The sequence below is a fragment of the Cajanus cajan genome, chromosome 6 (genome assembly GCF_000230855.2).
Source record: "Cajanus cajan strain Asha chromosome 6, NIPB_CcT2T_4, whole genome shotgun sequence".
In the NCBI taxonomy this organism is placed as follows: domain Eukaryota; kingdom Viridiplantae; phylum Streptophyta; class Magnoliopsida; order Fabales; family Fabaceae; genus Cajanus; species Cajanus cajan.
In genome coordinates, this window is record NC_138522.1 from 43287383 (window position 1) to 43311962 (window position 24580).

The 24580-nt window shown below is 29.9% G+C and overlaps 1 protein-coding gene across 1 annotated transcript; it reads right to left on the minus strand.

The window, feature by feature from the left end:
• Positions 1-366: 366 nt before the first annotated feature.
• On the minus strand, positions 367-13835 carry LOC109797795 (kinesin-like protein KIN-4C). Its single transcript, XM_029270882.2, has 27 exons — positions 12868-13835; positions 12600-12746; positions 12331-12483; positions 11998-12242; positions 11727-11866; positions 11388-11512; positions 10122-10158; positions 9948-10039; positions 9737-9853; positions 9538-9651; positions 9359-9442; positions 9114-9273; positions 8673-8773; positions 7899-7997; positions 7682-7795; positions 7494-7610; positions 7303-7383; positions 6915-6986; positions 6744-6837; positions 6628-6659; positions 6343-6428; positions 5487-5558; positions 5151-5378; positions 4874-5018; positions 3861-3950; positions 3149-3712; positions 367-1146 (listed from the first exon to the last, which is right to left on the minus strand). Exons 1-27 carry the CDS (start codon positions 12976-12978, stop codon positions 703-705), a joined length of 3864 nt encoding a protein of 1287 aa, XP_029126715.1. The 5' UTR covers positions 12979-13835; the 3' UTR covers positions 367-702.
• Between the last annotated feature and the right edge of the window lie 10745 nt (positions 13836-24580).

The window sequence follows — 24580 nt, forward strand, 5'->3', positions numbered from 1 at the left end:
AGTATACTTAACGTTTTCAAATTATATAATCTCATACACACAATAAAAAAGAGTTCCTTGAATTTTTCTTTTAAGATAAATTGTTTATGTAAAAAATATTATCATTTATATTTTTAGTTGTTTAATATCTATAATTACTTTCGAATTATTATATATTTAAGAATTGACTAATATATTTTTTGGTAAAATTTAATATTAAAATTTCATTTTTAAATATATATTTTAAAAAATTTGACACCAATATATATTTAAAAGATAAAGTTTACATTTGCCAAAATTAAATTATCCTATTTAAATTAAGAATTAGAAATTACAAAAAAGGAATTAATTAATCTAAAATATAAAAGAAAATCAAAACAATTTAAATTTCCTAAAACTTAAAATTATTCTTCCAATTAAAACTTTATCAATTTACACTACTATGACCATTCAGCAGAAAAGATTTTTACCACTGAGGGATTCGACTCAAACACTGAGCTTTGACCCATCATATTTTCACCTCATCATGCAGAAGACTATCAGTTCCGGCCCTTCATCTAAAACCTCATGGAATGCTTAAATTAACAGTATAGGAACCAAGAAAATCGAGCCAAATGCACTTCAAACTGATTAGCGCATACCACCGATATCTTCTTTCTTCAACAAAATCCCCGCAAGACGTGTTGGTTAGTGTTCCTTTGGGTATAAACATCAACAAAATGATCAGCGTCTGTTGTTCTCTTTTTCGTCTAGTGTTCTTTTCTTTCGTAGAGAACTCCTTGTTTCAAAAGCTTCAGGTTCTTTACTAACAGATTGATCAGATTTGCCAGCATTTCTGTCCCAAAATGGCACGCTACTGTTAGATGATGCTGCCCTTCGAAAAGTCCTTGATGCTGCTTTCAAGTGTACATCTGGGTCCAAAAAATTACCCTCTGCCCTAGGGACGCATGCAGCATTTTCCGGTCTGGATTTGGACCTTTTATGTGTTGGTTTATTCACACTGGCATTTGTTTCATTAATAATGGTGTTATTTTCTTTCCTCGGGTTGAGGTTGGGGACTTCGAAATTCTGTGGCTGCGGCGAAGGTGGTAGCCGATCTGGAACAATAATTACCGTGGATGTCCGCGATTTCTTCCTCTCATTTCCATTATTGGTATTTGATTTGACCTGCGATTAGGAATGGTAATGCTTAACGGAACACGGCAGACAAGATAGCAAGATAGACATGAAAGGAGAAAAAATACGATAAAAAGGCCATCTTGATACAATGTAAAGCACAAACACATTATTTCGTGAAATTAAAAAAAAAAATTGCAATCTATCGATAGCAATTATCAACAAATCGTTTGATATGTAATAGAATTTGAATCTATTGTGAAATTAAAATTGCACACGTTATCCTTCAATAATATTTAATCTCCCGTTTTTTTATTCTTTATAATTTTAATTTCTTAAATTTATAAATGTGTAATTTTGGCACCATAGTTAATTTTTCATTTATTGTTGATTAAACTTATAAGGTTTAAATATATTTTTAATTTTCTAATTTAAAATTAGTTTTTAATCTCATATTTTAAATAAAAAAAATTGCTTTAATTCTTATGTCGAAATTTCGTCAATGAACCTGTCAAATTTTATTCAACAAAGTTAATCTACTGATATCTCAATTAGTAAAATTATCATATTAAATTTAATTGATGTTATATAATTGTCTCAATCTGTTACAGGTAGATATGTTATTGGTGATTTAAAAAATTAAAATAAATTTTTTGAAACTTACAAAGATTAAAAGAGCAATTTTTAAATTTGAAAAATTAAAAATAAATTTACCTTTTAAGAAACTAATAATATATTTAAGTCAAATTATAATGTTGATCATTACTATTAAATGATGTGATAATTAACATTTAATAAAATTTCTGTTAAATTATATTTTATTTCCCCTTTTTATCTCATTTTCATCTATTTTTATTAACAAGCAAAAATAAAGATTAAAAATACAATTTTTATGTCATTTGTTTAATGTCTAACTAAAATTGAGAGACTAAAACTATAAATTTAAAAATTAAAAGACTAAATAAAAATTAAACATTATAAGAAAATAAAAACACAATTTAGTCAATAATTAATGAGTGGAGATAGTGTAATATAAATGAATTTTTAAAGCATTTCTAGTTTCACATCTTAACGACAAGATATGTTAATTAGAATATTTTTTTAGTTTATATAATTTTTACCTTTTAATTTTTATAAATTAAAATAAATATTTTTTAGTCCTTATATTTATATTTTTTTAGTCTTTATTGTTATAATTCTTTTATAATATCATTTTTAATGAGTGACACAAACTTATTAAATCAATATAACGGTAATGTGTCACTTAATAGTTTAAGATTTAAGAATTAATAAATCAAGTCACTCACACGAAAATAACATTATAAAAAAATTAACAACAAAGATAAAAAATGATTAAAGATTTTAAATATAAAGACTAAATATATCTATTTTAAATTATAAGAATTAAAAGATAAAACTAATAAAACTACGTGTACTAAGTCTCCATACTTTAACTATTCCAACCACATGAATAACCTTAATGTGTCTTTCAATAATAGGATGATATCTATACCTATTAATAAAAAGGATTGGAGTATATAATTACTTATGATCTCTATCTTTTAGTGAACTATTATACTCCTAAGATGTAATTTTTTTTTATATTTTATCTAAATAACTATCCATAATCTTCTAATATTATGTTTATGTATAATTATTAAATATACGAAATGTCTCAACTCTTCTATAATATATATATATATATATATATATATATATATATATATATATATATATAAGATTTAAATAACAGTAGTGTAAATTTTATTAATTATTAGATAACTCAATAAAATGTAAATTTTATCAACCAACTATTGAATTATAACTTTACATCTTATATATTTATATCAAATTTTGTTAAAATTAAATAATAATTTAAAAATAATTAAAATATTTATATTTTAATATATTTTAAAAATATATAATACACCAATTTTATTTTATAAAAATAGATGTGAAACTTGAATTAATATAAATTATAAATGAATTGCTGATGCGGGGAGACATTTTTTTAATCAAGAAACATCTCGACGTTTTTAAGGATGAGTGATACCTGTGTATTTCCTATGTCAGAGAGGGGTTTTCTGGGCCCTTGGTCACTGTTTGTCCGGGCAAGCGTATCAATCAGTGCTCCCTGAAGTAACTCTGCACCTTGAGTAACAAGATGGCGATCATTGTCTGTTTCTTCGCTACATGGATTATTTCCGCACCTTTGAACCAATCTCGATTGAGTTGGCTCGTGTGATTCATTTGATGATGCTCTGTTGGCACACTTGGTTGCTAAGCAACCGCAAGAACTCCCACAACTACAGCCCAAAGCTTTGCACTTGCATTTTGTTGTCTTGCATGATGAGGTTCTACTACAAGGGCAGCAAATATCCGATGCAGTTTCCCCATATGCATCTACAACTACATCACTTGAATTTTCTTTAAAATCTTCTGAAATGTTGATATTGGATTGATTATTTTCCATGTCTGAGCGTCTTGTTTTAGATTTCTTTTTCCCAACCCTTAATTTTCCTGATTCTTCCCACTCATCATCTGTTAAATCATAATCATCTGACTCTGTCTCAGATGTATCCATGTCCTCCAATAGAAGGGTAGACCGGCGGTATTCCTGAAGTTAAATTAAGTTTGCAGCGAATTAAATAATAAGCTATTTCCCACTAAATGCAGTGGCTAAAAATGCTATTAGTATGAGATAGAAAATCTATTGCAGGGGTTGTTGTAATAATAAGCTATTTCCCACTAAATGCGAGACTTACCGGCTTGCGCAAGTCATACTTGTGAGCTCCAACATTCACGTCAGAATATTCTGAATCTTCCACATCTGAGAATCTTTTCAAAGCTTCACTCTGTCATTCAGTTTAAATGATACCGGGAAAATATGTTAATAATAAAATATTATCAAACAGTTAAATTAGATCGAAAAGAAGGAAGATTAACTAGTTATTTACTTAAAGCTTTAAAGTGAATAGCCACCACTATTTTAGTATGTGATGTAAATGATATCTTTTAGTATGACTAAAAGTTATAATATTGTTTAGGGGTAATTAACACTTATAATAAATAAATACTTTTAAGTATATAAATTATATTATAATTAAAATTTATAAAAAATAAGTATTTTTATTAAATATTAGATTTTTCATAAATAATTTGATTATTAATAATTTTATTTTAAATTATTAAAATTTAATTTATAAAAAAGTGATAGATTAAAAAGATAGGAATTTAAGACAAATTCAATTAATTAAACTCTCATGTTATATATACATAGGACTGAGATTTTGAAGTAATTAATTAAATTGGAACAATTTTATACCAATATTATATATACACAGGATTCAATTTCAAAGTAATTAGTTAAGTTAGAACAATTTTATAGCTCATGTTCATCAATATTGAATGATTTTAAAATCACTTTCGTTCAAAAATAATTATTTTAATTTATATATAAAGAAGATAAATACATTTAAATACATATATTATAATTAAAATTTATAATAAATAAATATTTTTATTATATATTAGATATATTAGATTTATCATAAATAATACAAAGTTATTTTTAATTATTATTTTTAAAATATAATTTTTTATAAATAAAAATAAAATGATGGATTAAAAGAGATAAAAGATTAATAAAAACACTTATATTTAATAAAAATAACTAAAAATACTCTTTTAAATAATAATTTCTAAAAATATCATCATTCAATAAAGTTATTATAATTTATATGTAAAGAGAATAAATAATAGATAGATAAACACAAACCTGCAACTTCAACTTATTAGTAAGTTCAGTTTTTATCATTTCTGACTGTCGGAGTAAGTAGCTTAACCCCACTACTTTTTGTTTAAGGTCTCTCATTTCCGTGTCCTTCTCTCTACAAATCACTTCTTTATCACGTAATAAACACCTGTGACAAAAAAACACACGAAGAAAATGCTATCAGTTTACCCCAGGGAATATTTAGATTAGTTGTGATTTAACACCTAGTTTAACTTCTTAAGGTATATAGCATTGACATGATATACAGATAAAGTAATACCTGGACGAAGATGCAATATTAAACAAATAATTCATCAAATTCTTGGCATCAGCAAGGGTCCGGACTTGGTTCCAGCGCCCTTTACCACTGAAAACCCGCTCCTGTTCTTCTGCCTCTGATAACTGGGATAACATAGACACTAGAGTTGCAGAAGAAGTCGAAAGCATGTTTTCAAGGGCAAAAATCCTAGAATTTCTTGCACCAGGAGACATTGATGTGGAACAATCACTACATTACATCAAGTTAGAGTTTGTCAAACATAGACAGATTGCCAGAAAAGTAAAAAACGATAGTACAATTCTTGAAAGAAAAATATTTAACTGCCAGGCATTTCACCTTGTACTATTTTGCTTCATCATTTGTGCTTCTTCCTTTAACCTCGTCATCTCCTCCGCCATTTTAGCTCTCCTGAAATGAAAAGCAACAAATAATTTTTTTTGATACATCAGAAACATAACAAAGAAAGGCAGAAACTAGAGTCTAATGAATAACACCCTCATCTTGTCCGCTAAGAGCAGCTGAGACAACTGAGGGAAAATCTAACCAACAATGGAAAGGGGAGGATTAGAAGCTCCAAATTAGTGAGAAAGCTCTAATAAAAATAAAACATAAAAACTGCATGTAACATGCCCAACAGAATTTTTAGCCTTTGCTATATAACATTGGGTTTTCGACTCAAACCAATGTTGTTATAGATTTCATTGCAAAAATATTAACCTCGATTGCTCTTTTACCCCTCTTTTGAATCTGACATTGAATGATTACAGACCCACAATAATCACAATTACAAATCGTTTTGAAAACTCCCTCAAAAACCAGTGTTGATAACATCCACCCACCGTTAGATACTCCTTAGACACAATCGGTCCAAATTTTCTCATCTGTTACGTTTGACTTGTATTTAAAGTTTAAAACCAAATTTGGCGCACAAGAAAATGAATACAATGATGAAGTAATGGCATTGTCCAGTGCCACGAATCGGCTAATCCATACTATCCTATTTAAAAGAGGTTAAAATAATACAAATTATCAGATTTTTACAGATATAAAATGAATGGCATTTCCGACATATTAACCATTCAACATATTGCTTCAAAATACCAAAATAAATAAATAAATAAATATTCACAAATTTAAACAAGCATGTTACCAACTGATTTTTAACAATCTTAAAGTGGAGAAGGGAACATACACTTCCTTTTGATGTTCACATTCTGAACGAACTTCGTGCACCCGGACATTGACTTCAATCTCATGTTCAATTGCTTTCATCAAAGCCTTTCAAAGAGGAAAAAAAAATGTGAAGTAGAAGAAACCAAAACATCCACTTATTACCATGCATCGAGTATGATGCGAAGTCTGATCAATACGAAAAGAAGAGGCATACAATCTTTAATATGTCCAGCATGTCTAGGACCCATTTAATTAATTTGATCTTTGTATGCAATTTTCAAACTCATCATAAAGTAACAAGTACCTGAGTTCCAGGGCCATTCCCACCTCCAACACCTGATTATAAAACAACACATTGCTGGTTATTGGTAAGCTGACAAAATAGGAAAAATAGCTACATGATACAGCAAATCTCCTAACCCATAGTTTCACGTGAGGAAGCCTTTCGTGATTCTAGAAGTTCTTTCAACCTTTTCGTGGCCAAGGAAGCTTCTTCTGTCTTCCTTTGCAATACCTACGACGAAAATACATGGTGAGATAAACAGCATCGAAATAAGACCACAACTGAAAGTGATATGAACATCAGCTCACCATCTTTTGTCTCTGATTCAATGCTAACAGCTTATGCATCTCATGTTCATTCTTTCTCCCCTCTTTCTTAAGCTGGAATTAATAAAAAATTCAAAATACGTATTAGAGGATTTGCTATCATTATTCGTAACTAATATATTTGCTGAAACCGTGTTGGTGAGAGATGTTGCTGTGCTTGCAATAAAGACTGAAAGGAGTTATTCCCTGATCCCCTCTTTATATGGATAAGAGATAAAAGTACAGACAAGACCAGTATCGAATAAATAAATAAAAAAAAGGGACTCCCAGAAGTTGAGAAAAATTTACCCTCTATATGGCTATAGAATGCTATAGAATGGAAAAAAAAGACTAAGAATGTTATTAAAGAAATTTGCCCATTTGAATTTACCTGGAGAACTTCTTTTTCACGTGAAGCTTTCCATATCCTAAACTGTTCAGATTCCTGCTTAATCTTATTTTGAAGATGAGCCTAAAGAAGAAAAAAAAATGGAAGAAAAAAAAAACTGAGAAGTGCCACATCTGATAATATAAGTTTTCTGCTAGTGACTGCAAATACAAAGTCTCACAGGATCATTGCACCTTTTGTGCTTTAATTTTCTGGATCTCATCCTGAAGTCGTTTTGCAGCCTCATCACTCTTCTGTTTTTGCTTCAGGAGTTGAGCCTGATCATCTTGTTTCTTCTTCAACTCTGCTACCTGTTAAGAAAATAATCAGTTCATTACATTCAGTGGGCATTGAGCGTTGATACATTTAAATAACAAATCACCTGTGCCTCAAGAGTATTCAATTTTTGAAGATAATCCTGCTTCAATTTTTGACACCCGTCATCAGAGGTGGATGAAATATTTGCAAGATTGCACTTCAGTTCCTCAATTTCTTTCTACCAGTTATATGTGGAAGGGTTATCACACTATTTTTAAAGTAAAGGAAACCTCTCAAGAAGTACACTAGATATCATATCATAGCACAAGACAACTGATTACCTGTAAAATTTTCTTTTCTTGTTCCATCTCAAGAAGTTTCTTTTCATAATGATGTCTGAGAACTGAAGGATCAGCATTACTGATCAGCTTCATTTCAGCCTTCAACCAAGGAAAAAAAAATCTAGATACATGTTAAAAAAAATCATATTCCTACACTAAACAAGTAATACAATAGATTTAATTTGCAATTTGAAAGCAGTTTTATGAAGCAATGCTTTCCTTCTAAAATTCATGTGAGCACCATTTCTTCACCTCATTTTTTCATTTTTAAAATCCCGAGGAGTGGTAGCTAGCTTAAACAGGTTCAATGTTCAAAGGCATAGTCTCTTTGATTTTCCTTTTCTGTTATAATATATTTACTGGTTTCGAAAGTAAGTCTGTAGGCTGTAGCTCAGTTTTCTGTCTTGATATATTTTTTCATCTAAGAAGGTTGGCGGTAAGAGAATTAGAAAAGGCTTCAGTTTGAGTATGCAGTATATTTCCTTTAATTAAAAAGAAAAGGAAAATCAAAGAGATACCTATGAACCTGCTTAAGCTAGTTAAAACTCCTCAGGTTTTAAAAAAAGAATAAATGAGGTGAAGAAACAGTGCCCACACGAAAAGCTTTTATTTAGAAGGAAAGCATGGCTTTGAAAATGGGAAAAGGATTAATTGTTGGTGTAATTTTATAAATTTGCATAATTTGACAAAAGTATCAGCAAATCAAAAGTCAAAAAACTATAAAAACAAGGTCAACATCTAAATGACTTTACAACTAGATAAAGCAAATTTTACCTCCTTTTGTTCAAGTTTCTTATCCAATTCTTTGAGTTCTTCATCCAACTTTTCTTGAATAGATGAGTGTTCTAGTTCCTTTGCATCATCTTCCATCTCATCTGCAAAAATACAAATGCTTAAAAAAATCAATATTTACGATAAAATGCCTATGTACATAGAGAAAAAAAAAATTAAAAACAAAGTCAGAATTAAGAACTCCCAATGTTTTTGCAGTATCTTTCAGAATTCGTCAAGTAAATCTCAAAATTTTGATGGATGGACTTGTCTCAACTAAAAGTCTAAAACAAATTAGTGATCATTCATCAACAATACTTTTACTGTCATCTTACAAGATTAAGACTCAATAAAAGAACCACGATACAACAACAAAATAAATTCCCAATGCACTATCTGATATATCAATTGCTTTGGCATCACAAGTAGAAGATAATTCATTACCTCGTGCAAATAAAGCATGTTTTGATTCATATCCATCATCATCGGAATCAGCACAGTCAACAAAACGGCTTGAATTCGTGGCATTTGAAGTTTTCAAATTTAGCAACTCTCCTTCCAAATCTTGGATCTTTGACACGTAAGATTTCAGTAGGTCATAATCCTAAAAAAAAATGTTCAGAGCATGTTTCAGTGACGGATCTACTTCCAAATAATTGTAACCACCCATAGACATAACACATTCAAACCTGATTTGAATTTGAGTCAATCTCGTCCCATGATTTACCGTTACGAATTGATTCTATTTTCAAAATTAATTGATCCTTTTCAACCTAAAAACATTTTCAATACCGAGTGTGAGACCAGCACCAGAAGTCAAAAAGAACATTACAGAGATATTCTAAGGAAGAAAGGATCAAAAGAAGACCTGGGCCTCGAGAGCACGTTGTGCTAAACTCTCGGAGGTTACTTGGCGTCTTTTAAGCTCCTTTTGTAGCTCTGCATTACTTGCTTCAAGTAAGGATATTTTGTGTTTAAGCATCTGGAAAATATTTAAAAGAAAAATATCATCAAAGGACATAAAAAACATATAAACAAATGTGACACCTTCTAAAATTATGATGTACCTGAAGCTCCTCAATTGGTCCACTGGCATCACCTCTGTAAAATAGAAGCTCGGCATGCAATTGCTCAATCTGATTCCGCATTGTTTGCACCTGAGCTGCCACTGGGTCACGATTAATCTGAAACAATAAAATTCAAAATTATCAAGACAAACTACCCTGCTTGGAGTAGAAAAAGAACAAGGCATTAAAAAGATGAATACAAAGCACTTACAATTGCCTTGTTCTGAATGTTACGAGCTCGGTTTGCATACTTTAAAGTGTTCAATGTCTCTTCAGCATTTGTGTCAGCGGGACTAACACATGCTGTAAAATTCTCGACAGGTTAGATGATGCATGACTATAGAAACAAAAATATCAATAATGTCATCATGCATTGAGTTAGTACCTATCATCACAGTTTTGCTGTTTCCTCCAAGAGAATCCTACAATATTCATCATCCAATTCCATGTTGTGAAAAAGAAATTAAAAAATCCATGACATAGATATGTTAACTAATCACTTTAGACAAAGCTTTTTTATCACATTTTTTTAGTAATAGGCTTTTTCAAATAAGTTCCAAGATAGAAGTGGCAATACATTCTACTCACCTGACATTTTAGTTCAAGGGCTTTCATACATCAAACAAATGGCAAGGTGCAGTATCAAGAATCCATGAGCTTGTGGATAGGGATGGAAATAAACTAAATCTTAAATAGGAGGGTGACTTGTTTAAAGGCCAAACCATCCTATCTTGACTTGACAAAAGATAGGTTTAATATTTTAGAAAAGTCTATTCATTCATAAAGACTAGATTTAGATTTATAAAAAAATTTGTTAGACTTGATAGGTTAATCTATTTATTTGTATAATATAATAAAAATTAATAATATACATATTACATTATATTGACAATATAATAATTAAATAAATAAATTTATCATAAAAGTCAATATTATGTGGGTTTTGTTTACAATTAGGGTGAGGAATTACGTAAACTAGTAAGAGCTACATATTATATAAAGTGCACCTTACAGTTTTATATTTTTATAGTGTTTTTAAAAGTGCAGCTTATGTTAGTTTTATAATTTTAGTTATTGTTTTTAAATTCTTACTTTAGTTTTATTTTTTTTCAATTGAATTAGTTTTGAAAAATCTTACGTTAGTTTTCAAAATTCTTAGTTTATATTTTAAAAATTCTTATGTTAATTTTATATTTTTCTTTTAAAATGTATAATTTAATAGTAATAAAGTAAATTATCTTTATATCAAATAAATAAAAAATGACTCATAGGTTTATTTAAAATTATATTTACCGACTTATTTAAAATTAAGTTTATTAGCTAAGTCAACATTAATATAATTTTTTCTAAAATAGATTAATGGAAGGTCAAGCTTATAAAAAAAAATTATGATAAATACATAAGATTTAGCCTTAATTTTATAAAATAGTTCCGATCTATATATATTGAAAGTCTACGAAGTTTATTCTCATTATGCTTGTGAGTAAACATTTGTATATTCTTATAAAAGTTTTGTTTTCATGTCCTAATGTTTCTTACATTGTCTTGCATTCTAGAAAGTATCATTTATATAACTGATACAGTGGACAAGACAGATTTACCGAATATAAGAATGTACTACTTTTATTGTTTAAACAAGGATTGTACAAACCTGAAGTAGGCGCGTTAACTTGCTATCACGATATGGCACATGGCCTCCTTCTTTTCGCTTTTTTTCATCTCCCAACGCACTTATTACATTTCCAAGAGCTAATAAACCCTTGTTGATATGAATTCCTAATCCATGAAAAAAATAACTGAATATTAAATAACAGACAAGTTGCATTTATAAAAGAACTCAGCCAGCAGAATGGGCTTCAATTAACTCAATTTTCAACTACTTATATTTTAATAATTGTACAGAAATATTGTTTTCTATAAAAGATATCCAAACCCTATAATTTTGTTGTACACTTATAGTGTAATTTGTATCATTAACAATGAGAAATACCTTCTTTTAAACGCAAGCCATCCGCACCAGTTCGTTTCGCACGTTCAGATCCAGCTAGGTCCACTAAATGGAGTTTGGCACATAAGATGTCATCACCATTCTTTTGCTCCATTGTGATCGTGAAGATAGCATGTGAACGACTAGGCAAAACATATGAACCACACAGTTAATATACTATAAATTAATTTCTCATCGATGTACGTTTCATATGTATCATTCATTATTATTGTCAAAGCAAAAGAATTCTAGAAACATCTATATGGTATTTCACCTTGATTGACTATTCATGTTTGTACTCCCAGTGGCACGTGACAATGAACCACTTAAGAGATACGATGTCATTTCTTCTTTTGTCTTGACATCAGCCTCAGTCACTCCAGCAAGTGTTATTCCTCCATTCGCAGTTTCTCTGATTTGTATGGGAACTCTGGTAGGCACAGCAACCTTTGCCGTTGATGCCGCCTCTCCTTTAGATGAATTAGGATCAAGCAAATCAAAAACCTCTTCCTTAAATATCTGCAATTTTTAGCAGATCAAGTTACAAAGTTTGATCTCAATTGACAATTTCAGAGAAATTCATCAACCAACACACAGCATTGTTTACCTCAATAAATGATACTCTAATCAAGAATTCCGTGGAGTCATTTGTAGCCTTAACTTTGTTGAATATGGTTTCCAATACCATGGGTATAATTCCACCACTACTTCCCTCTCCATTATAATCAGTGCCCATGGTGTATGTTTTCCCAGAGCCCGTCTTACAAAATGAGAAAGGAATAAAAAACTCAATGTCTAACAACGCACAAGTTTCTCAAATGAAAATTTCACAATCACGAGTGCAACATAACCAACAATATTTAAAATTAATTATACCTGACCGTATGCAAGAACTGTGGCATTATATCCATGGAAGAGTGCATCAACAAGCGGCGCTACACAATCATCATATATTGCAGAGGAAGGTGATCCCGTGCTACCATATACATAATCAAACGTGAAAGAATGCGATCCTATTTGCACCTACCGTACGCACCAACGTCAATTTCATAGGTTTTACGGTAGAAGAAAGCATAAACTTCAAAATTGCCAAGTAAACCACATCGCAGAACATCAAAATCAAAATTAAGAAATAACATAGCACCTGAGGTTCACCGGGAACAACGGAAATACAATCTGTGCAGCCAAGAAGAAGCTCCGACGTAATCAGGGGACGAATATTCACCGCCACTCGCACGCATTCTGCATTCTCCATCTCTGTCTAACTCGAGCCGTCTTGGAAACCCTAGAAATCTATTTGCATGCAAAAATCAATGAATGTGAATAACACGAAGCGTCGAAACTGGCGGAACTCTGAAGCGATCATACGGAAAGAGATTTCGTGTGTGAGCTTATCCTGTGAGGAACAGTGTGAGAGAAGAGAAGGGAGAATCAACAACGGAAAAGGGTGTTTCTGCGCCGTTGGAGAAGGAACAGAAGGGAACGAAACGAAGGGGTTTACGTTTCGTTTGCATATTTTGAACCAGAACGTGTTGGGTTTGTATTAAACTGAAATGGAGAAAAAGGCGCTAGGTGCGAGTTCAAATACGGAAATGCGATCACGTGCGTATCACGTGAACGGGAATCTAACGGTATAGTGGTCTCTTCCGGCTGAGTGAAATTTGTGATGACGGAGAGAAAGCCCACCAAAATTCGGTAAATATGGATTGGCTTTTATCCACTGCCAACTAGATTACGCATATATATATATATATATAAGACAACTAGATATATTTTTACTTCTTTTTTGTTATCTGGTTATAGTCATTTAACTCATTTTAGTTCAAATTTATTCAAATAAAGAATAAGATAGTCTTTTGTTTGGTATATTTTTTGCTTTTCTTCTTTATAAGAAAAGAATTTGAGTCAAACACACTTTATATTAAATTTCATAAAAAAAATAAGTAGTTTATTTTCTAAGAAAAAAAATATGAAAATAAGGAAACTTTAGAAAAATAATTGGATATGAGTTGTCAGGGAGTTTCTGCATAACTTTCTTTATTTACATTGACCTTCCTTTGAATCAGGAATGGAACTAGACAAAATTCTCGAGAGGGCAAAATTTTAACATGTAATAAAAAAAATAATGATTAAATTTTATTATTATTAATTATTTAAATTTTTATTTTTACGCAAAGAAAACACATATAAACAATAAAATACTTATTTTTATTGATATCAAGTCTTTTGATAAAAGATTTTTATGATTTATAAACATTAAATATAAAAATAAAAATATTAACAAACTCAAATTGGAGGGAATGAACTTTATTTTTCCAACGTAAATAATAAGAGGTTTGATTTTTCTCGAGAGCAGTTGCGCCAGTGAAGCTTAACTCATTTTTTATTTTTTTCATCAACATAATTTACGCACAATTACAAAATATTCTAAAATTAATAATTAAAAATTAATTTATATTTATAAAATGTAATTTTCATTGATTAAATATTATTTTAATACAGATAGAAATTCAATTTATAGTTCTCTTTCTTTGTTATATAATGATGAAATATTTACACAATAATTTTTTTAGCTGGACTAGCTTTCTAATATTTTATATTTTTAAATTGTTATTAGTATTACATGTATGCTATTATCTTCAAATTTAAATTAAATCATATTTTTAATTGTAAATTCTAAAAAATTCTATTGTCTTTATTCTGTATATATTTATATTTTTAAAATTATGTTCTATTTATTATACATCAAATTATTTAATATACATCAAATGAATGTTCTCATTGACACTTATTGTTCTCTACTTTTTATGCCCAAAGCATATTATCCGTGCAAGACAAAATCTAACATGATATGCATTTGGTAAAGACATGAAATAAAATTAAAATTGAAGTTTTGAAATATCTGCATAATAGACATTTGATTGGATGGATTCGTGTAGGAGAATAAGCGTGTATATATGATTTATTTTCTTATTTTGGTTGGCTTAATTTTAGACACAAACCTTAGTAGGGAAGTATTGATTTGTTAAGCCTTGATTTTAGGCATAACTCTTAGTTAAAAAATATTGATTTATTATATTCAAATATTTTATGGATAGTTTTGGTAAGTTTTGGAGCTTTTTATATTTTTAGGAATTTTTATGTATTTCTCTAGGTATATATATATTTGAAACCATGGGAACGAAACCATGGAAACAAAATAAACATGGGATATTGAACTTTTTAAATGGTATCAAAGTTGCACATCTTTATGAAGATTGATGGTGATTAAAAGAAAGGAGACAAGAAAATATTGACCCATATGCATTTACTTTAAACAACAATTCGGGTAACATAATTACCCAAGTTCAATTGAAAGGTGAAAATTATGATGAATGGACACATGCTATGTGTATTGCATTGCAAGCTAAGAAGAAATATGGTTTCGTTGATGGATCCATTAAATAACCAAGTGACGGTTCACTTGAACTTGAAGATTGGTAGACTATTGTAATGACCCGTCATGACCGTCACACTATGCAACACACAACTAACTACGCATATATATGTATACTGAAACAGTAATATAATATACGCACATCTACATCTCATAAATATGTACAACTATGTTGCTTGTCCAACAACTATATACAAACATATATATAGAAGTATCTACCAATAACCGGTAGTCTACAAAATAAAATCTAACTCTAGGCACCTCCTGTGGCCTCTAGCGGCTATCTCCCAGCCTATCTCTGCCCTGCTCCTATACATCGTATGATCATCATAGTTCAAACCACATGGAAACATACAAGGGTAAGCTAGTGAAAATAAACAATTCATAATAATAGTCACCATATTCAACACAACAACAAGCAACACAGATATTACATATCTCTTAACAACACATATATTTAAAAGAAACTTACAACACTTGTAGTCTAACAACGCTATCATCATTTTCATACTTGTTCAATATACAACGCACAACACATATATAGGAAAACAACTTACAACACTAACAACTTAACATCACTATCATCATCAAAAAGTTCAACACACAACACATGCAACTTAGCATCACTGGCATCATTTTTATCAACTTGTTCAACATACAACACATAATACTTAAATAACATATGTATATAAAAGTAACCTGCAACACAACATCACTATCAACAATAACAACTTATTCCCCATGCAACATACAACACGGACAACATACATCTCAGTAGCACCTTCATAACACGTTAACACATATAACTCATATCATTACAATATCAACTCATCAACACATACAACTTATATCATCAAAATATCAACTCATCAACACTTATACGTCATCACACATTTTAACTCAGAGATCTCCTACAACACAAGGTGAGCAGCTTAAGTGGTTAGATCCTATCGAACCAACAACACATAACTTTTTTGGGCTTGCTAGGTAAACAATAAATTTGGATAAAAATCTACAACACGATAACAGTTTCTCAGACTTTGCCACTTAAACAAAGAAATATAGTACTATGTCAAGATAATACAGCTAAGTTTAGGCCTACCACGACATTAGCTAGCTCAACTAAGCCACATATGGGATTAGCCTACTGACTATCCTTCAAATACTACAACCCTCTAATACTCGGTTAGGAACTAAGTTTCTGATTTCGTACTTTACCTGAATTGGCCGCTTGTAATCGATATAGCTCGACCTGACCCCTATACCGTGGTCGCTTCATATATGTGTGCCTCGACCTTGCCCACACACAGGACCAACTAAGTCCTAAAGGAGAACAACACATCATCCATTCCAAGGGACAACTTCCCAATGAGGGTTTTTTAACAAATTGGGCTCTCAGAGCACCACAACACCCTCAATCCACACAATGTGATGAGAAACTTTGAAAACATCTCCCCTAGTCCTAGTGATCAACAACTCATCATCACAACACAACAACACAGTTATCATTTCATCAGCTCAACTATCAACTCATTTCAACTTTAAACAACAAAGTCAACTCAACAGCTTAAAAGCTCAACTCACAATTTATAATTCAACCATTGTAAAGTAATATCTTTTCAACACATAGTACAACATACAACTTTATAACAACATACAACTCTCATCTAACGACTTAACAACACAGTCTACTAATAACTTTTGTATAAATCTCACCACTACAGCGCTCAAATAAGCGTTCTAGAGTTGAGTTTCTGCCAACTCAGTTTTGTTCCCACAGCTATAGCCATGAACCACAGCTACTGTAGTGGATCTCTACCATTCTCTCTTTTCCATGGTTGTGGCCATGAACCATGGCTACAGCAGTGGATTTTTGCCATGGCTCAAGCGGTGGGTGCATAATTTTCTGCATTTTTATGGCTTCCACCTTTGATCTTCACCTTCCCTTCACCAATCTTCCCTCTAAACATGATCTATACCCATGATTACTACTACAGTCATTCAAGCAACCCAAAAACCATACAAATTTCAACATGCATGCATTAAACTTCATGAATCACTCATTTTTCCCCAATTCATCCAAGAACACCACATCCCAAACAACATGCAACCTACCAAACTCAACTACTTAGCCCCAAATCACATCTCAATTGATAATTCAACTACATACAACCCAAAATACAACAATGATTCGAGTTCTAGCTTCCCTTACCTCGAAACAGAGTGAATGATGAACTCCGAGCTACTCCAAGGTTGAAGAAAAAGAAGAAGAAGAAGGAGATGGAATGAGAATCTAACTCCAGGTTTCAAAACTCCCTAGCACACCAATTGCTCAACAACTTTGAGGATCAACAAGAAAATGAAAGAGGTTTGGGAGAAGGAAATGGGAAAAAAAGAAAGAATAAGAAAGAAAAGGAAAAATAAGAGAGGGGGGGGGGGGTGAAAGTTACGGGTCTCACAACTATCAATTCATTGTTTGTCTCATGGGTGTTTATTAACACCATTGAGCCTATACTTCGTTCAACCATATCCTATATGGATAACATGTAGGATCTCTAAGAAGATATCAAACAACACGTTTCCATTGGGTCCCTATTTTACACATTCTTTTATTTCATTGGTTTTTTTGGAAGAAAATTATTTTAATGTTTTTAAAAACAAATTCACTATTTTTTTTCTACAAATATTGATAAAAGAAAATTACGGACCACAAGTTTTTTTTATGATGAATTGCTTTTATATAACAAGAATGCATGGCTCTTTTTAATCATACGGACCTATTTATAATGATATTTTTTTTTTTCTATAGACATAATCAACGTAATATTTCAGAATTAATAATTAAAATTAGTATTTATATAAATAGATAATAATAATTTATATGGATGAATTGGTTAACTTGTTAATATATTTACATGTCATTTGAATATAGAGATGACAAATAAACTCGTACTCGTGGGTAATATTCAAACCCGTCCCGATTTAACGGAAAATATCTGGATTGACCGGGTACGGATACAGGTAAAACCTGATATATTAAACTGGATACGAGTACGAATACAGATGTATATTACCCGCCCCGTACTCGTCCCCGTCCATATCCCCAGTTAAAGATTTTTAATATTTTATTATGTGTGATTATTTATTATAATATGAAACATTTATAGATTTTTAATTATTAAGAAATCTCTTGATTAAAATATGAAATAGAGAAACAACATAATTATAATTGTAATATAATAAAATAATAATTTTAAAATATTGTGTATTTTTTTTTAAATAATAATAATAATTTTTTACAGATAAGGGTACGAATATGGGTACGGATATACCTAATACCCGACGGGGACAAAGATGAAAACGAAAATAATATACCCAACGGATGTACGGATACGGATAAGGGCACAAGAATGAGTTTAAATTGCGAGGACGGAGACAGATATCATGAAACCCGTAACCGACCCGTTCCGTTACCATCTCTAATATATATATATATATATATATATATATATATATATATATATATATATATATATTATTTGGGTCTCTATTTTTTTTAAGATTGCTACACCCTTTAGTAATAATTAAGATGCAAGTATATAAAAATCATTTTTATTTTTTCTCCACTATTTTTTGACATCTTATTTCATTTCTTTTGCGAACACATCTTGTGATTAAGTTGTTTTAACCCTCACTACTCATGTCAACCAATAAGTTACTCTATTTTCACTGTTCTTCTGAACAATGATGAAACTTCTATTATTTTAATAAAAATTAGGATTTGTTTAGGCAACACTTCTAAGCAAGAAAAAAAAAACAAAATGATTTTGTTCATAAATTAAAATTAACATATATATATATATAAGTTAAAAATAAAATTTTAAAGAAACTAATGAAAAAAAAGTCTTCTACAAATTAATTTATATATATATATATATATATATGTATATATATATATATATAGATATATTTACGACAGATTTATGCATAAATAATAACTAATAAGTTAATTTTAGATTATTAAAAAATTTATTTTATTTTTACCTTTTTTTTTGTAAGTGTTTCTAAAAAAATTATATAAATAAATATCTAAAAATTACTGCGAACTTAGTGATTAGCGTAAATATGCGAAAACTTAGACTTAATCTTCATGGCTGCCTTGATAATTAATATTGACTATAGATGACAAAAATTGCTTAAACAAATATGGATAGAAACGAAGTATAATTTGATTCATCTATTATTGAATTTGTTAGGTGCGATTGGAACGTTTTTTTTAATTGTATGGCTATAAAAGCTAACGGGGTAGTTCATTTTGATAGCTAACAGTGACGTGGGATCAGACAGGACTACGTTCTTTGTATTGTATTTGGGACTCTTCCAATTCCAAGTTCCAACCTTAAGCACCATTCTCATAGGTAGTATTTTTGTTCCTTTGTTTCCAATGAGCAAATAGAAACTTGTATATACATACATACGATCCCGTGTGTATATACAACAAACTGTGTAATTAGATTAACTGATTTTTGTTCCTTTGTTTCCAATGAGCAAATAGAAACTTGTATATACATACATACGATCCCGTGTGTATATACAACAAACTGTGTAATTAGATTAACTGATTAAGCCGTCGGAGAGATCACTATCATGCACATGAAGCACGTTTCTTAGCATGTCCCTTTCATGAATAGGGACACATTCTCCACCATATGCCAAAGTGCCATATTATCCTCTCAATTTATTAAAACATATTTATATTATATATGGGATAAAATATTTTTTAATTTATTTTTATTTTTTAAAATATATTATCCACTCAATCTATTAAAACACAAGTGCCATATTTTATTTTTATGTTTAATTTATGAATTTATCATATTTGATTTAAGATGCCAATTACGTACTTTATAATTGATGTAATTAATGGAGTTATATATTTTGTTAATATTATACACGTGAATATTTTTTTATACATGGCGATTATGTGATAAGTGATATCTGCGTTATTTTAATAATTTTTTAATCTTGGAAAATACTCAAAATTCATTTTTAATTTTATAAAATTCAAATTTCAATTTTAATCTCTAACTAATTTATTGTATTATTTTATACTTTTTAAAATTTTAATATATCTCCATTCACTTTCACACTCTTCTCACTAACATAATTACACATAATTGTTTAAACTTGATATAGATTCGTTTGTTTAATTTTTTTATAATTTTTTAATAAAATAAGTATTTTTTTGTGTTTGTTTAAATTTTTTTAAGTAAGTAATTTTCTATTCTTCTTATAAACAACTTCTATTTACTTTTTCAAAAATTATTTTTTAAAAAATACTTATTTAAAAACACTTATTTTTTAAGTGTAAATAAATGAATTCATAATTATAAGAATAAGACTAAAATTAGTCAATCCAGCTGATTGAATTGAAAATCAATTACTACAATAGTTTAATCAACCTTCCACTGTGGATTATATCTGTTGCATATTTTATGATATTTTAAAAATGTTAATTTACTTTTAAGATTATTTTAAACTTAAATTTAAATTTAAATTCAAAATATATTATCATTTTATTTATTACCAATTTAAAATCGGGTTGGTTTTTATTTCAATAATATTTAATTATTTACCTGTTATGATTTTAACTGCATTTTAAATTATCGATGTGTTAGAATTAATTTATTTTAATTTTTTTGATTAATTGTAGTCTCAATAGTAAATTTTACTTTCTATAAATACCAAAAGTTTAATGGCAGTCAAATACACTAAGTCTTGTCTTCTTCTATTTTCTCTATCTACCACTTATCTCTTTTATGTTAGTTATTTTTATAGTTAACATAAAAATATTTATTTTTTTTTATGTTGGTTAGTTGATTGACATAAAAATATTTTTTTTATTGTCTATATTTATGATGGGTTTGAAACTAACATATAAAAAAAATTGTTTTTCACCATCACATTTTTTGTCTAATTTTACCATTATAACTATTTTGTAAATTATTGTTTTTTTATTCTCTCTTTTGCTTTATTTTCTACTTCACAAATCACTCACACCCTTCAATTAATCACTCAGTTATGATATAATTTTTATCAGTTATCTTCTTTTCTTTTTTATAAAACACAAAATGGAACAAACTTTTTTTTCTAGTTAAAAATAAAAACAATATAAGTAAAATAATGGTGAGTGGTTTCAACAGGAGTACGTATACAGAAACCACCAAATATTTTGTTTATATATATATATAATATTTGAATCATTATTTATGTTTTTTTTCTACAAGAGGGAAACGAGAGATTGAATACAAAATGGGGACGATGGATAAAAAAAAATTGTAGTTGAATAACTTTTACAGTAAAGTTAAGTTCACAATAAAAGGGCAACTTTTGTAGAATAGGTCACAAGATGGATAATACTATAATAATAATCATAATAATAATATATAATATATATTATTATTAATAATAAATAATTTAGTACTACATTTGTATCATTATTAAGGGTAATCTTGTTTTACAAATGGAGACAAAAAAAAATAGTTACTAAAACAAATATTTCATTTGTGTGTGGCTTATAAGAATGAATAAAGATTTTTTTGATGGATATTAATTTGTATTTTTATATTGGAGGAAAATGGGAGGTTGAATACAAAATGGGAATGTGAGATGGGTTTCATTGTTCTTAAGAGCTAAGTTGGATAAAAAATAAATACTTAATTAGATAATTTTTACACTAAAGTTCACAATGAAAAAAGGATAACTTTTATAAACTCTATTATGTGATGAAGGCTATAGTGGTCAGTTATGTTAGATGATTTATAGTGGACTACTTTTAATCATCATTAGATTCATCTTATCTATACCATTATAAAATATAGGCTTAAATATGTTCAAATTATCTTCAATTAGGTCGATTTTCAAATTACTACTTATTAAAAAAAATTAATTATCTGACTAATTTTTTTTCTTCAATTTAGTACCTGATGTTAGTCTCCCTTCGTAAAATGATGACGTGGCTGACGGGCTGCCATGTCATCATCCAACAGTGTTTGTCACATCATCTAAAGGGCTACTACTCCTCCACCACGACCTCTTTCGCCTCAACCTTGTCGTCACTCCCGCCGTCGCCTCGATCCAGTCGCACCTCACCGTCCTGGAGCTTCTCTACATGAACAACTTCACCGCCACGATGGACAGCGCGTCCATAGCGCTAGATTTGTTACTGGTGGCACTGGAGCTTCTCTTCAAGGAATGCGTGCGTTGGTGCGTTGATTTCTTGGAAGCAGTGTCGTGGACGGACAAAGAAGATAAAAGTTGAAGGAACTCGTGGCTAGGGTTTCTCCTTCAGGAGAGGACTCGTGTGAGGCGATACTGCAAGGACTCGTGTCCTCCGCGATGAACAATTACGGCAACCCGACAGTCGTGAAGGCATTCGTCAGGAAGATATAGAGGCTGAATCTGGACAAGGCTTCCACACATGGGAAGCATCTTCCACGGCAAGGTTGAGGCGAAAGAGGTCGTAGTCGGTGGCGGTGGAGGAGTGGCAGCCCTTTAGATGACGTGGCAGACACTGTTAGGTGATGACGTGACAGTCTGTCAGCCACATCATCATTTAACGGAAGGAAATTAACGTCAAGTATTAAATTGAAGAAAAAAAATAGTCAGGTAATTAAAAAAAAATTAATAAGTAGTAATCTGAAAACCGGTCTAATTGAAGGTAGTTTGAACATATTTAAGCTTAAAATATACCTTCATTACGTTGCTTCTTCATCACCACCACCTCTTCTCTTCCTCCTACTCATCCTATCCCACCATTTCCTCTGCCATTGACATTGCTAATTTTGAATCTAGTGGATGATGTAACATTTTATGGCGGTGACCGGGAAGACAACCTCCAAAATTGCCCTTTTTCCATCCTTCCTCGCATCCTTCGTCTTGTTATGCTTGTGTGTTGTGCTTGAAATGACCTTGCACACAAGTTGTTTAATGAAATTCTCATAAGGGATGTAGTTGCTTGGACTGCATTGTGTGCATGGGATGGTTTGCTGGTGTCTTTGAAGCCATCAGTGAAGGTTTGAAGGAGGTGGAGATTATAAAGATGTTGACATCATGCATTACGACTTATGAGTTATTGAAGACGACAGTGTAGGTGGACATTGCATGACGATTAGAAACTATGTGTGGTGGTTGAAAGCAAGAGGTATATTGGGAAAAGGAAGAGACCGTATTGTTAAGGTGTTAGTAGGGTATAGAAAGTGCACCAAAATTATGTGATCCCTCATATTAATCTAATGACTATTGATTGTGGTGCATGGTAGATCATCTATGATAGTAGTTTATCTTTAAATTTCATCCTTTTACATATGTAAATGGATACTTAAGTAGAAAAGATAAAAGGTGAAGTATTACATTTGTGGGACTATTAAGAGTAAGATTGTTTTAAAAATAGAAATAAAAAATATAGTTATTAAAACAAATATATATATATAATACTATCTCCAATTTTATATTAAAAATAAATGATATTATGAGAGCATTATTTTGGTCATAATTATAAGAAGAGTTTAATGGAGATATATTATTAGTGTAAAAAGTTCCACACAATTATTCAATTATAATTTGCCATAATGATAAATTTATTGACTTTTTTAATAAGTATCTTAAAAGGCATACAAAGTACAAATTATGATTTAAATTAATTGATATTGGATGACCGTGTAAATCTGTTTTACTGTATTATTATTAAACCCTTAGGGGAAAAAAATCTTAAATTGCAAATATTGATTTTCCATGTTTGGTAGTTATTAAAATTTTTTTTTGAGAATTTTTATTTCAAGAAAAATTTTATGTATATAAAAAGACTACATTATCCCATTTTTAAACAAAAAAAAAATTTCCTTCTCTCTCTTTTTATTTTTCTTTCTCCCTTTCTTTCTAGCTCTCTCTCTCACTCTTGCTTAGTTGCTCCCCTTCTCTTTTCCTCTCTCCCCCTCCCTCTCACTCCCCCCACCCCCCTCTCTCCCCCTTCCCTCTCTCTCTCTCTCTTTTTTTTTTTTTTTTTTTTTTTTGTATCTTATTATTTATTGACCGTGTCAATTCTAATAATATTATTAAAGTATTTTTTTTGTACATTTTAATAATATTTGTTAACACCTTTTTTTATTTGAATGGAATGAAATGAAATAATATGTTTTTATTTTTCTTAATTATAATGTCATTTTTTTAATTTTTATTTATTTATATATTTAAATAATTTTAATAAATTTTTAATTTTTTAAAATAATTTAATATCATATTTGTAATAAGATTTTTTGAGTAAATAAATGTATCTAATGAGTTTATTTTAATAAAAGATATTTTTGTAAAAAATATTTATATACCCAGAAATATATTATTGTAATCAAATATGAAAATCTTT